A 12,544-nucleotide genomic window follows, 5' to 3' on the forward strand; every position below is an offset into this window, starting at 1 on the left:
AGAGTCCCATGTATTCTTCACCTGGGCTTCCTCTGGTGGTGACATCTTATATAGCTATAGTACAATATCAAAACCAGGAAGTTGCCTTGGTACGTTACTGATAGCTAAGCTACAGACTTTACTCCGTTTTCACATTTTTTTAACCTGTTTGTGTGCATGTGTATGCGCGTAAGGGTTTTGAGCAAGGGGTGACGTATGTGTTCGGCAGATATCCTCCTAACAGAAGGGGAGCAGATTGAAGGGGGTCTCATTGGAAGCTGCTAGCAAGAGATAACGAGGGCCTGAGAGAGAGCCGTGGTGGTGGAGATGGAGGGAGAAATGCTTAGGAGGTAAAGGTAGAAGGAATTAGAGATTGACAGAGAACAGTATGACAGTCGGAGCTGTGCATAGCTGGGAGAAGGGTAATTGAGGAGGAGAGGGAAAAGACGCTGAGTTAAGCTGGGAATGTGTTGAGTTGCTGGAATGCCCAACTCAACTGAGATGGACACCAGGGAGGAGTTTCTGGACAAAGTGCCATTTGAGTTTGGTCTTAAAGGATGAGTAGGGGTTGGCTAAGTGTGTGTGGAGGAGGGCATTCCAGGTAGAGAGCCCAGGATAAGGACAGGCATGGAGGTCATAGGCAGCCTGGACATTGGACGTCTAGGTAGCACCGCCCAGAGGGAAGAGCTATGAGTCTGATATTACGGGGAGGGGTAGACATGGTTGAAGGATAGATTTGTGAGTCATTGACACGACTCATGAGATCATGAAAACGCAAGAGCTCATCTGGGGAGAGTGTGTAGAGTGGGGAGAGCAGGAGCACTGTCCCTCAAATGGAAGCTCAGGAGCATCGGTCTTGACAGCTGGACAGAGGACAAGGAGCCCCTAATGGAGACAGAGCAGGAACAGTCAGCGAGGTGTGAGGAGGACCCCTCACAGAGCTCAGGAAGTGGCAGGAGCACCCGAGAGTCCAGGAAGAGGAGACTGAAGAACTGTCCTTTCACTGAACTCAGCAACTAGGAGGTACCAGGGATGGGGAGAATCCTTGGCAACCACCATTCCAGTAGTGTGGGAGTGGGGTTGCTGTGAGTTGGGGAGTTGCGTGGTAGGTGAGGACATGGAGACAGCTCATGTAGACAGTTCTTTCACAAAGTGTGACCAAGCAAGGGAAGAGAGGTTGTTCAATAGTCAGGAAAAGATTTGGGTCAGGGGAGGGGATTATTTTGGAGGTGGGTGAGGCTGGAGCATGATGATAGATTGAGGGGTCCTGGGGCCCAGACTACTGTTTTATGGGAGATAGTCATGGCGATGGTGATGTGTGTGGGCCCTGGAGCCAGGCTGCCAGCGTTTGAATCCCAGCTCCCCATGTACCAGCTGTGTGACCTTAGACAAGTCATTTAACTTCTCTGTGCCTCTGTTTCTTCCTCTGCAAAAATGGGGATGATAACAGTATCTAATAGGATTGTTGTGTGAGCCTTAATTATTACATGTAAAGTGATCATGACAGCCCCTGGCACATGGTAACCACTCAGCAAATATTCGTATTATTAGGTGATTATTCATTTCTCTGAGTGTCGGTCTTTATCATTTATTCAACATTCATTCATTCATTCTTATCTGTACAATGGCTGTCTCAAATGAGTTGATACCCATTTGTTTGTTTTCATATCATTTACTGAATACCTGCTGTGTGCCAAGCACAGGGCCAGGCACGGAGATTTTGAAGAGGCTGGCACAGTCCCTGCCAATCTGATAAAGATTTGAGTCTCTAGAATTCTGTCATCTTCAAACCCTTCCCCGAGGTGGGAAAAAAACGTGTTCCTCCTTCATGGTTCGTGGGTCAGTGGTTTTGTCTTTTTCTTGTGGAGAATGGCTCATTGACATTTTGGCAGACCCGTAGCACCCAATTTAAAATGGGTTGGCCTTAAGTTAGTCACCTCGTTTTGCTTTTCAAGTTATAAGAATAATTCTTTTCCTGTGCACAAAGTCCAAATCATGCTGAGGTATATAAAGCAGAAAGGAAATCATTCAGCGTCCTTAGCAGATCCCTGTCCCCAGAACGAACCTGTTAAATTGGAGAATATTCTTTCAGAGCCCTTCTTTGTGTGTAAACATACATTGCACGCCAGCAGTATCATACAACACCAAGTGTTTGAAATCTTTTTTTTTTGTTCCTCAACCATGTATGGTTATATGGTGGCATCTCTATGACAATACATATAGATTCAATAACTTCATTGTATTCCTTGGTATAGATAGACCATAATTTATTTAATCAACCCTTTATTGATGGACATTAAGTCTGCTTCTAATTTTTTGCATCCTTAAAAAAAAAAAGCATCCCTGTGCAAGTATAATTGAGTACAAAGAGTTTGGTAAGTTAGATTCTTGGAAGTGAAATCTCTGGGTCAAAGGGAAAGGATATTTTATTGTTGGGAAGGCTTTTGGCTGCAAGTAACAGAATTCCCGTTGCCAATTGCTGAAACAATCAGGGAATTTATTATCTTACATAAGAAGTGAGGTGAGGCAGTTCCAGGGTCATTGGATTTAATGGTCTTTCCATTTTTTTGCTCTGCCACCACCAGTATATTTATCTTATTATTACCCTCTGGCATACAGCTGCAGAAAAGGAGACCGTTCTCTCATTTTAAGAGTGAAGAAAACCTTTCCCAGAAGCCCTTGAGCAGACTTGTCCTCCTGTTTTCATTGGTCAGGATGATGTCACATGCCCATGCTTAAACCAGTCACTGGCAAGGGGCAAGGACCATTATGATTGGCTTAGACCCGTGAAGATTCACTGAGTAACTGGGGAAGGAACAATACTGAGGCTGAGGTGGGGAGGAAGAAGGGAAACTGACTGGTGGGTAGGCAGCCAAAGGGCCTGCCCTGCTCATTTTGGTGGACTTGCTAAATTGCTTGGCAACGACAAACCAGTTCACACGCTTGCTGTGTTCGCAGTGTGCGAGAGCGCCCGTTTCTCCACCCTCATCCCCTAGGTGCTGCCTTCGTGTTCGTCTCAGTGAAATGGGGTGTCTTGCTGTTTTAACATGTGGTTCTTGTATCAGTGAGTTTGAGTATCTTTTCTTAATGATTTATATTTCCTGTGAATTTCTCGTTTATGTTCTTTGCTCATCTTTTTTTTCCTTTTTTGTTGTGGTAAAATAAATGCTGCCGTATTAAAGTACCACAAAGTGGGTGGCTTTAAGCAATGGAGATTTATTGTCTCACAATTCTGGAGGCTACTAGTTGGAATTCAGGGTGTCAGCAGATCCATGTTCTCTCTGAAAGCTCTAGAAAAAGCCCTTTCCCGTCTCTCCCAGCTCCTGTTGGCCCTTATTTCCTTAGCTTGTGGCAGCATACTTCATTCTCTGCCCCTGTCTTCACGTGGCAGTCTTCCCTCTGTCTCTCTGAATCTCTTATGGGACATCACTCAGCTTGGATTAGGACCCACCCTACTTCCCCATGACCTCATGTTAACTGATAACATCTTCAAAGACTCTATTTCCAAACAAGATCACATTCACAGGTACGGGGTTAGGACTTCAATATAAATTTGGGGGAGGGACACAGTTCAGTCTTTAATAGACCCCAGGATTGATTCTCTTTAATCACTGCATTATACTTTGTCAATTGGGAGATTTTTTTTCCCTTACTGATTTATAAACGTGCTGCTGTTGAGTTGATTCTGACTCGTAGTGACCCTATAGGACAGAGTAGAACTGCCCCATAGGGTTTCCAAGGCTGTAAATCTTTATGAAAGAGACTACCACATCTTTCTCCTGCAGAGCAACTGGTAGGTTTGAACCGTTGACCTTTCAGTTAGCAGCTGAGCTAACCACTGCGCTACCAAAAAAAAAAAACAAACCCAGCGCCGTCTAGTCGATTCCGACTCATAGCGACCCTATAGAACAGAGTAGAGCTACCCCATAGAGCTTCCAAGGAGTGCCTGGCGGATTTGAACTGCTGACCCTTTCGTTAGCAGCCATAGCATTTAACCCCTACACCACCAGGGTTTCCAAACCAGAGCTCTTTTATTGATTTATAAAAAAAAAAAAATTTATAGGCACTCTTTATATATCATGGATATATATGCATATTTTTATGTATGTATGTATGTACAAATATATATTTTCCCCTCACTTTGTCATTTCTAATATTATTATCTTTGTCTTGTACGAGTTTAGCATTGTATGCAATCACATATTAACTATGATTACATGTCAAGGAAATGGTTCCCTGTTGGTTCCTTAATTCACGGATGCATTTCTAGGGAGACCCCATTTGAGGCAGGTCCAGCATGAAAGCAAAAGAATGGGCCAGGGGCCTGCAGGACCCTTTCCTGCATTACAAGAGTTGGAGGTGAGGAATCTGGCAATAGGGTCCTGCACAGATCTGGACCTCAGTTTTCTCCTTGAACTTTTTTCTTGAAAAAGAAATGACTCGTCTGATTCTGGAAGTTTGTTTGGCCTACAAGCTCCTTGCTCCTCTGCCAAGTGCCCCCAGCTGCCTGTGCCCTCTCGGTCAGCTCGGGGTCCATATGGCTGCCAGGTCAGAGACGAGTCAGGCTTAGTCCTTACCTTTGAGTTCATGTCCCTCTTAGCTGAGAACAAATGACCTTCAAACCACCTATAAAAATCCTCTTCCCAGAGCAGGGAGATTGAGGAGGAGGAGGAGGGAGGGGCGTGGGGTGATAGTTGGAGCGGGGTCGCCCACCAGCGCTGAGGGGCTTTGCTCACCTGGCACGTTGTTCACCAGGCTTCTAATACCCATCTCCCCAGTCCTGGGAACCCAGGCTCCATGCTCACAAACCATGTTGCTCTGAACACATCTCCTAGCTTCTTGGAGCGCGATTTCCCTGCCTGACAGGGTTGCGGTGAGAAATAAATCCCATTTACTTTTTCATTTTCATGCAGGGCAAAGCCAGACTTAGAGCCACCTGTTATGGACTGAATTGTGTCCCTCCAAAATATGTGCTGGCATCCTAACCCCTGTACCTATGGATGCCATCACCTTCAGTGTTAAGAGGACTGCTGCTGAGATGCTCCTCTCTGACCACTGTTTTTCTGAGAGAATTTCGGGGCCGAGCAGGGCTTGGAGGAGGGTAACAGGGCCATACCGCCCAGGCAGTTGTGAGCCAGTGTGGGCATGTGAGGAAGTTTTGGTCAGCCAAAGGTAAAGAGAGTCGTCCAGAGCTCTGGGTTGGGGGAGCATGGGACCTAATTTGTGGGTTCGAAAGGTCCCCACGAGGGTCTTGAGGAGGCGGGTGCTGGGGGGAGGCAGTGAGGTGACTGGTCCCATCGTCCAGGGACTGGCAACAAGGCCAGGTGGTGGGGAGGGACGGAAGTTGCATTGTGACCCTGCAGGGGCCTCTCCCCTCCCACAGCTTCTGCTGCCAGGGCAGGGCCCCCTTGCGGACATCAGGTGTACCCTTGCCTCCTCCAGCAGACTAACATCTTTTTGAGGGCAAGGCCTGGGTCTGGTCCATCTGAGGAACCCCAGGCTCCTGGTAAATGCTGAGCAAATGAATAGTGGGTCTGGTGGAGGGGTCTGCGAAGACCCCACAGAAGAGTCAGACTTCGGAGGATGGAGGCGATTTCACCCAAGGATGGTGAGGGCACGGCTGCGTGGGCTGAAGGAGCAGTGTGAGCAAAGGCCCGGAGGCAGGAACCATGGGTTCAGAGGAGCCACAGCGGCCTGCACTGGCTGGAGGCCTGGGTGGGGAGTGAGGAGCGGAGCGAGAGGCTCGTTTCACCCCAGGGAGGCAGAGGACCAGAGAGACAGACCGAGAGGCTGGCTCAGCCCAGGGCAGGCACCAGGGCTGGAGCTGCGGGTCTCCTGCGTTAGAAAGGGGATCATCACAGGCGTGTTGATCACAGGAAACACTTGCCAGTATTTTTCCAAGAGGGGAGAGGAGTGTCGGGTGACAGGTATTCTCACTGTGTTGTGTTGGGTTGCTGCTCTGCGCCAGGCACTCTGCAAGTGATATCTACTGAATCTCCACAACAGGCCCATGTGACGGGGCCACCATTGGCCCCATTCCCCCTGTAAGGAAACAGGCCCAGAGGGGTTAAGAGACTCATCAGAGACACACAGTAATGTGAATGTTGGGAGTCGAACCCAGGTCTGAATACAGAGCCCGTGTGGGGCAAGCAGTGTGTATGGGCCTGTGTAAGTGGCTCCCAAATGCAAAGACTGCTTATCTGCTGGACCGCAAGCTCCCCAGGGCAGGGGCTGTGTCAGGATCAGCTCTGGCGTCCCCAAACGCAGGCATCATGACGAATTGAACAGCAAGGGCAGAGGTGGGCGTGGTGTGTTCACGGAAGAAGGAAGCCCGGGCTGGGATGGGGCCCCAGGTTGGCATCACATCTTGGCTAGGGGCCAGTGTGCTCGCTGTGGCCATCTGCCTGCCACTCCTGCCCGTAGCCCGTGGCCAGGAGTCATCAGCAGCAGTGCCCCTGGTGAGCTGGACATTGTGCCAGTTCAACCTTGCCTGTCCCTGGGCGGTGTTCCCTGGGCAGCCAGTACTGGTCTGGGGATCTGAAGACTCAGTTGTGACTTCTCCCCTCTTTGGGAAGGACAAGTGGGAAAGGGAAGATTCAGGTTAACTGAGCTCCTTACTCCACATCTGCCACCTGCTAGATGGGGGTTACCAGCCTAGCGGTTTACTCTGAGGAAGTGGAGGCACAAAGGAGCCGAGGGCCCGCCCTCAGCCACCAGCTCCTTATGGCTCACTGTGCTGTCAGGCAAGGGGCCTGTTGTCTGACAGAGCTGGGCTCAGGCCCACTTACTAGTCGAGTGACCTTGGAAAAGATCCTTCACTTGGTGCTTCACTTTCCTCATCTGTAAAATGGGGTTAATGATCCCTGCCCCACTTAGCGTGCGGGGTTGTTGTGAGGAGAAGGTGGTTGAACTCCGATGGAAACAATAAACAAGAGAGTAAAGACTTTTTAGAAGATACTGTTTTCATACACTTGCTCCCTCCCCAAACTAGTTGGCTGTTGTCCCTTTTCACATCTTGGTGCCAGCTGAGAGGACCCACTTCCTGTGCCCCTGTTGGTGTGTCTTGTCCCAGACCCTGGGCTGGAGGCTGTGTCCCCGGAGACAGAGGGACAAGACTGGAGCGCCGCCCCTGGAGTCAGGGCAGTTGGGGCTCACAGTCTCCACACAGTAATCATTTGATGGAAGAGTGAGGGCCACGGTCGGAAGAGCACCCATGGGTGGCCTGGACGAGAAGTGCCGGAAGGAGTCAGGGCAGCTTCTGGCCGCCTCCTGGCTGGACGGTAGGAGTCTAGGGCTCAGGTTCCAAGCCTTCCCTCACCTTAAGTAAGCCCCCACCTTAGTTTTCACCCCCTTCATCTCTTGAGCAGGCCCCCTGCATGCTGTTGGGTTAGCCACTCAGCCTCACTGAGCCTCAGTCTTCCTCACGTGTAACACAGGCCATATCCTCACATGGCCATGGTGAGCTCCATGAGGTGGCCTGGTTTGGAGGAGGCCAGCTGTGGTGTGGGACAGCTGTGTGGTGGGGCTGTTGGGGGCACCAAAAGAAGTGCCCAGGTTTTGGATCCTGTCTCAGCCGTGTACCAGTTCACAACTGGGACTCCATGACCTCAGTTTCCTCATCAGTAAAGTGGGGACAAAAATGACCCCTCCTCCATGGCACTGTCAAAAGAATTCTGCAGATCCTGGTACAAAGTGCAGGTCCTGGTGTTGCACGTGGCTGTGACCATTACCTTCTGTTTTCTGAGCCTCTTCTCCCCGGCAGCAGCATGGACTGCTGAGTTTGATGATGAACAGTTTCTCCTTGAACTTGAGGCTGTCCCATGTGGTATCGCAGCTCAGGCCACAAGTGGGAAAGGGCAGGGGTCTCCATGTGGCCCTAGAAGGTGCCAAACAAACTTGGCGTGAGGATGGCACATGGCCGTGGCCTGATTCAAGTCCCTGCAGACCCTGAGGCGGATCTTCGGCCTCAGAGCCCTGCCACCTGTAAAATGGGGACACGGGGCAGATGGCGGCCCCGCCCTTGCTGACAGATTGACTGTGTTCTCTCCCCAGAGACTGATGGAGAGGCAGAAACGGAAGGCGGACATCGAGAAGGGGCTGCAGTTCATTCAGTAAGTGCCAGCGGGGCCGCACGCTCACTCCACCCTGTTTCATGTTGCTGAGCCTTTGCTGCCAGGCTCCTGTGCTGTCAGGGAGTCGGGTTTCATGAGCTGATTGCAGACTGGCATGGCAGGGGCATGGTATGGATCCGGCCATGAGCCATGAACCCTGTACTCCCCCCAGCCTCCTGACCGTGCTGAGCCTTCAGTCTTGTCCAGGACATCATTTTACCCCTGCTTGTTGCCTTGCTTGCCTGCACACAGTCAGTGCCAGTTACCAGTTGCCATCAAGTTGATTCTGACTCAAAGGGGCTCCATGTGTGTCAGTAGAACCGTGCTCCGTAGGGTTTCCAATGGCTGATTTTTTGGAAGTGGGTCGCCAGGCCTTTCTCCTGAGGCACCTCTTGGTGTACTCAAACTGCAGATGAGAAAACTGAGGCTCAGAGAGGTTAAGAAACTTGTTAAAGGTCACACAGCTTTTGGCTGAGTCCAAAACTCTTGTTTCTTTCCGTTAGGTGCCCCTCTACACAGCACCCATGGGCTATGCTTGTTAGTTTTTTTCTTTACACACAGGATGATTTTACCACTTTTTATTTATTAAGAAGACCCTCTGAGACATTTATCATGATGCCAATGAACTGAAGTATAAGCATCAGGGCCCCTCACTTGCATGAGTTCTTTTTGAGACCCTGAAACGTACCCTAGAGATTCTGTGTTCATGATTTTGTATTCTTTTTCTTAAACAGAGCTTCCTAAAAAACTGGGATATGATTTTGCATACCTTTTAGTTTTTTTTTTTTTAGACATACACACTCCCCAATTTTGTTCCCTCACACAGACCCATCAAATACTCCCCGACTTTCCTCATCCACACGTTGTCACCCGAAATCCGATCCGTTTCACGCACCCTCAGAATCTGCATTGCTCTCTAGGAGTGTGTTGTATTCACAGGAAACACTCTCTCCCCTGCCAGCTCACCATTCGGGCAGTTTTCCTGGCTACCTCCTGAGGGTGCTCACAGCAGGCTAATTTTGGTGGGGAGTTTTGAGAGCACCTGGAGCTTAGCCCTGTGTTGTTGCTCTGTCTTCCAACGCCCTGGCTGTTCCCCAGCCTAGCCCTCTGCTGTTGCCTTAGCCAGTTCTCCAGTCCTCAGCCTGGTCAGCAGAGCTGTGGCCTACTCAGCTCTTTACATCTCCTCAATGACAAGTATTGATCTGCATTTCTCTGATGGACAGTGATACTGAGCATCTTTTCATTTGTTTGGTGATCATTTGAATGTCGTCTTGGGTGAAATGTCTATTCGGGTCCTTTGCCCATTTTATGATTGGGTTATGGATCTGCTACTTTTAAAGTCAGTCTTGCTTTTTTTGCCTCACCCCTCCTGCGCTGCTTTCTCGCTCAGTGTGCTTAGCAAAACATCTGTTAGGTACTTCCTGGCACAGAGCTTTGTGGGAGCTATAAAGAAATGTTTGACAAGAACCCTCCTTGAAGTGGCTGAAGATTTAGTCAGGGGATAAGAGCTTAGGGCCAAGCAGAGGAAAGCTCCTGGGCTTTGGGGGATGAGGCCAGCCTGGGGTCAGCTCCCACCTCCACTACCCTAAGGCCTCGAGCAAAACCCTGCCTCATGAGTGTTGGTTTTCTCATCTGTAAAATGGAGTGATAAGGCTGTACTATCCAAAATTCTAGATGAGTGGTGGGTGAAGCATTATTCCTTGGGCAGGACGTTCCAGGAAGGCTGCCTGGGGGAGGAGTGACTGGATCTAGAAATAAGCAGGGTCTGGTCAGTCAGAAACGGGGATTGGGGCAGTCCATCTCTGAGTGTGAAAGGGAACATTCCAGTTGGAGGAAGCCAGGGACAGTGCTTGGACCAGCCGGGTTAGTTGGCTTATCTGTATTTCTTAGGTACCTTTGTGGGGCACAGCTGTGTTAGGCAGGGGTCAGAGCTGGTGAATTGGGACAGGTTGGTTGGTGCTGGCTTGTGGAGGGCCTTGAATACCAGGTAAGATGTTTGGGCTTCATCTTTGAGGTGCCAGGCAGTCATGGGCTTTGGGGACAGGGATGTGACCTATTGAAGGTGAATCTGGTGCTGGAAGAGGCTGGAGCAGAGGCCAGTTAGGACGATAGCAATGGGGACAGGCAGGGCTGCACGGGGAAGCAGGACGGGTCTTGATCTCTGGCTGGTGGGGAGGCCAGCGAGAAGGTGGGATGGAGCCCACTGTCAGAGCCGGGGACTCCTGCTTGCCCCCATCCAGGGTCCCCCCAGTGTTTTCTCTCACCATGCCTCAGTAGTGTAGACTGCTCTTTCTTGCCCAGGTGTTGGCAGCAGCTCCGGGCACCGGAAAGAGCCTGCATTCTGGCTCGGCTCTGACGTTGACCTGCTGTGTGACCTTGGGCAAGTCACTGTTCCTCTCGGGCGTCTGTTTCCCCCTCTGCAAAATGAGGGATCAGGAGACAGCCCCCAGCTCCCCTCCCAGCTGAGCCACTTAGCCTGAAGGACGCTCCCCTACAGCTGATGCTTTCTTCCATCCTGAGTGGGTGTGGTTTGGCCACCAGAAGGGAGAGGGTGCCAGACCCACCTAACCTGTTTGGTCTGGCATGAGGGTTGATGGCTCTGAGTGCACCTGGCATTGGCCAGGGACAAGTGGCTTGTGGGGGGTGGGGGCTGAGGACTCCCTGTGCCTCCCCTGGGCCTGCAGTTGGAGATTTTAGGGGGATGCGTAGGAGCAGTGGTGGTCCCTAAATCCCACTTTGCTTTCTTGACAAAGCTCACACTTCCTGCCTTTCTCCCTCCGTCTGTTCCCATCTCTCCTGGCTGCAGAGCCACACAGAGCCATCCGCTTTCTGGGATTGAGCTGTGACTGGCAGAGCCTCCATCAGCCCCGCCTTGGCCAGAGTCTGATTGTCAGTCTTGCCTTCCAGCCCTGGAGGCCTCCTAGGCCTGCCTTTGGTTCTTCCCCTGCCCTTGCCCCCACTTCACCCCTCACGTAATGGAGAGGGCATTTGAGATGCCTGCTGTCAAGGAGCATTGGGTTTGTGGCAGAGGACAGCTGGCTGGGCTGAGCTGGCCTATTTCCCAGCACCTGCCCCTGGGGAGAGCCTGGCTATGAGCACCTTCCTCCAGCCATTCCATTGTAAGTGGAAGGCCTGCTCGGTATTGCTTCGGGGAGGGGGCGGGGGTGGGGGTAGCTGCTTGTCCCCTCACCCCAGCTCACAAGGTGATGTCTGATATCTGAGTCGGGAGCCCCCTCCTGGGCTGACCTCTGGCTCTGGGGCCTCCATGAGGTTGTGGGAGGAGACTGGGATCCCTGAGCTCTCCTAGACCTTGTGTCTCTGTCTGTTCCTCCAGGTCGACCCTACCCCTAAAGCAAGAAGAATATGAGGTGAGCGACACCTGCTGGGCTGGGGAAGGCCAGGGTAAGGGGAGAGGGTGGTGGGGGCTGGCGACAGGGCTGGGGCTGAATGGAAAAGTCCCCTGAGCCCCTCCGTGCCCTGCCCCTGGCAGGCCTTCCTGCTCAAGCTGGTGCAGAACTTGTTTGCTGAGGGCAATGACCTATTCCGGGAGAAGGACCACAAGCAGGCCCTGGTGCAGTACATGGAAGGGCTGAACGTAGCCGACTACGCTGCCTCGGACCAGGTGGCCCTGCCCCGGGAGCTGCTGTGCAAGCTGCATGTCAACAGGGCTGCCTGCTACTTCACCATGGTGAGCCTGGCGCCCCACGGCCTCCTGGCCCCCAGTGAGTCGGGCCCAGGTCCGTGAGCCTGTGGGCCCAGGGCTGTCTCCCCCACCTCCTCCTGTCTGGATGTCTCCCCAGTACTCCTGGGCTGTCTGCTGTGCAACAGACGCACCTAGAGAGCTTTTAAAAAGGACTGATGCCAAATAAAGAGTTTTGAAAGATGGCGCTGACGCCCAGGACTTCCCCAGATGAATTGATTGAGCCAGGGTCTTGGGTGGGCCCTGGCACTGGGCAGCTTCCAGGCAGTCAGGGCTGAGAACGGCTCCCCTCGTGTCTGCTGTCCTTTCTGCAAACCCCTGACTGCTCTTCTCTCCTGGCCTCCCTCACCTCCCACCCCACACCCTCAGTCTCTCCTCACTTCTTTCTCTGCATACTTCAGCTTCCTCCGTTCCTCCATAAACCCCAGCCTCCCCTTCTTCCCTGTCCTGCTCACCCAGGGACTCAGTCATTCCTCAGACCCTGGGTGAAATGCTGTTGTAGGCTCTACAGGGGTTCAGTACCACCTCTGCCATCCAGGGTGGAATGTTCTGGATAAATGAGTCTACCAGGTGCCTGAGAGCTTAGCCCTTCCCGCTCCAGTCTATGCACTGAGCCGCCTTCATGATTCCACTGCCTCTCAGTCCATGATGTTCTGAACCAAAGGCCGATACAGAGGTAGATGGGTCTGAGTGACCAGGCTTGTCGTGTAGATCTTGAAGATCCCTCCTTCCAGTGGCCATTGGCATCCCCTTC

The 12,544-nt window shown here is 51.7% G+C and overlaps 1 protein-coding gene across 3 annotated transcripts in view; it reads left to right on the top strand.

Annotated features, from left to right (window-relative positions):
• Window positions 1-12,544, top strand: part of ZC3H7B (zinc finger CCCH-type containing 7B) — a 58,637-nt gene that overhangs the window by 14,071 nt on the left and 32,022 nt on the right. For all 3 annotated transcript variants that reach the window (XM_049884480.1, XM_049884481.1, XM_049884482.1), the window contains exons 2-4: window positions 8,032-8,090; window positions 11,425-11,458; window positions 11,581-11,778. In XM_049884480.1, coding sequence (XP_049740437.1) covers window positions 8,038-8,090; window positions 11,425-11,458; window positions 11,581-11,778 — 285 coding nt within the window. In that variant the 5' untranslated portion in view covers window positions 8,032-8,037. The remainder of the gene's footprint in view (window positions 1-8,031; window positions 8,091-11,424; window positions 11,459-11,580; window positions 11,779-12,544) is intronic.

This window comes from Elephas maximus, chromosome 4 (assembly GCF_024166365.1).
Source record: "Elephas maximus indicus isolate mEleMax1 chromosome 4, mEleMax1 primary haplotype, whole genome shotgun sequence".
NCBI lineage: Eukaryota > Metazoa > Chordata > Mammalia > Proboscidea > Elephantidae > Elephas > Elephas maximus.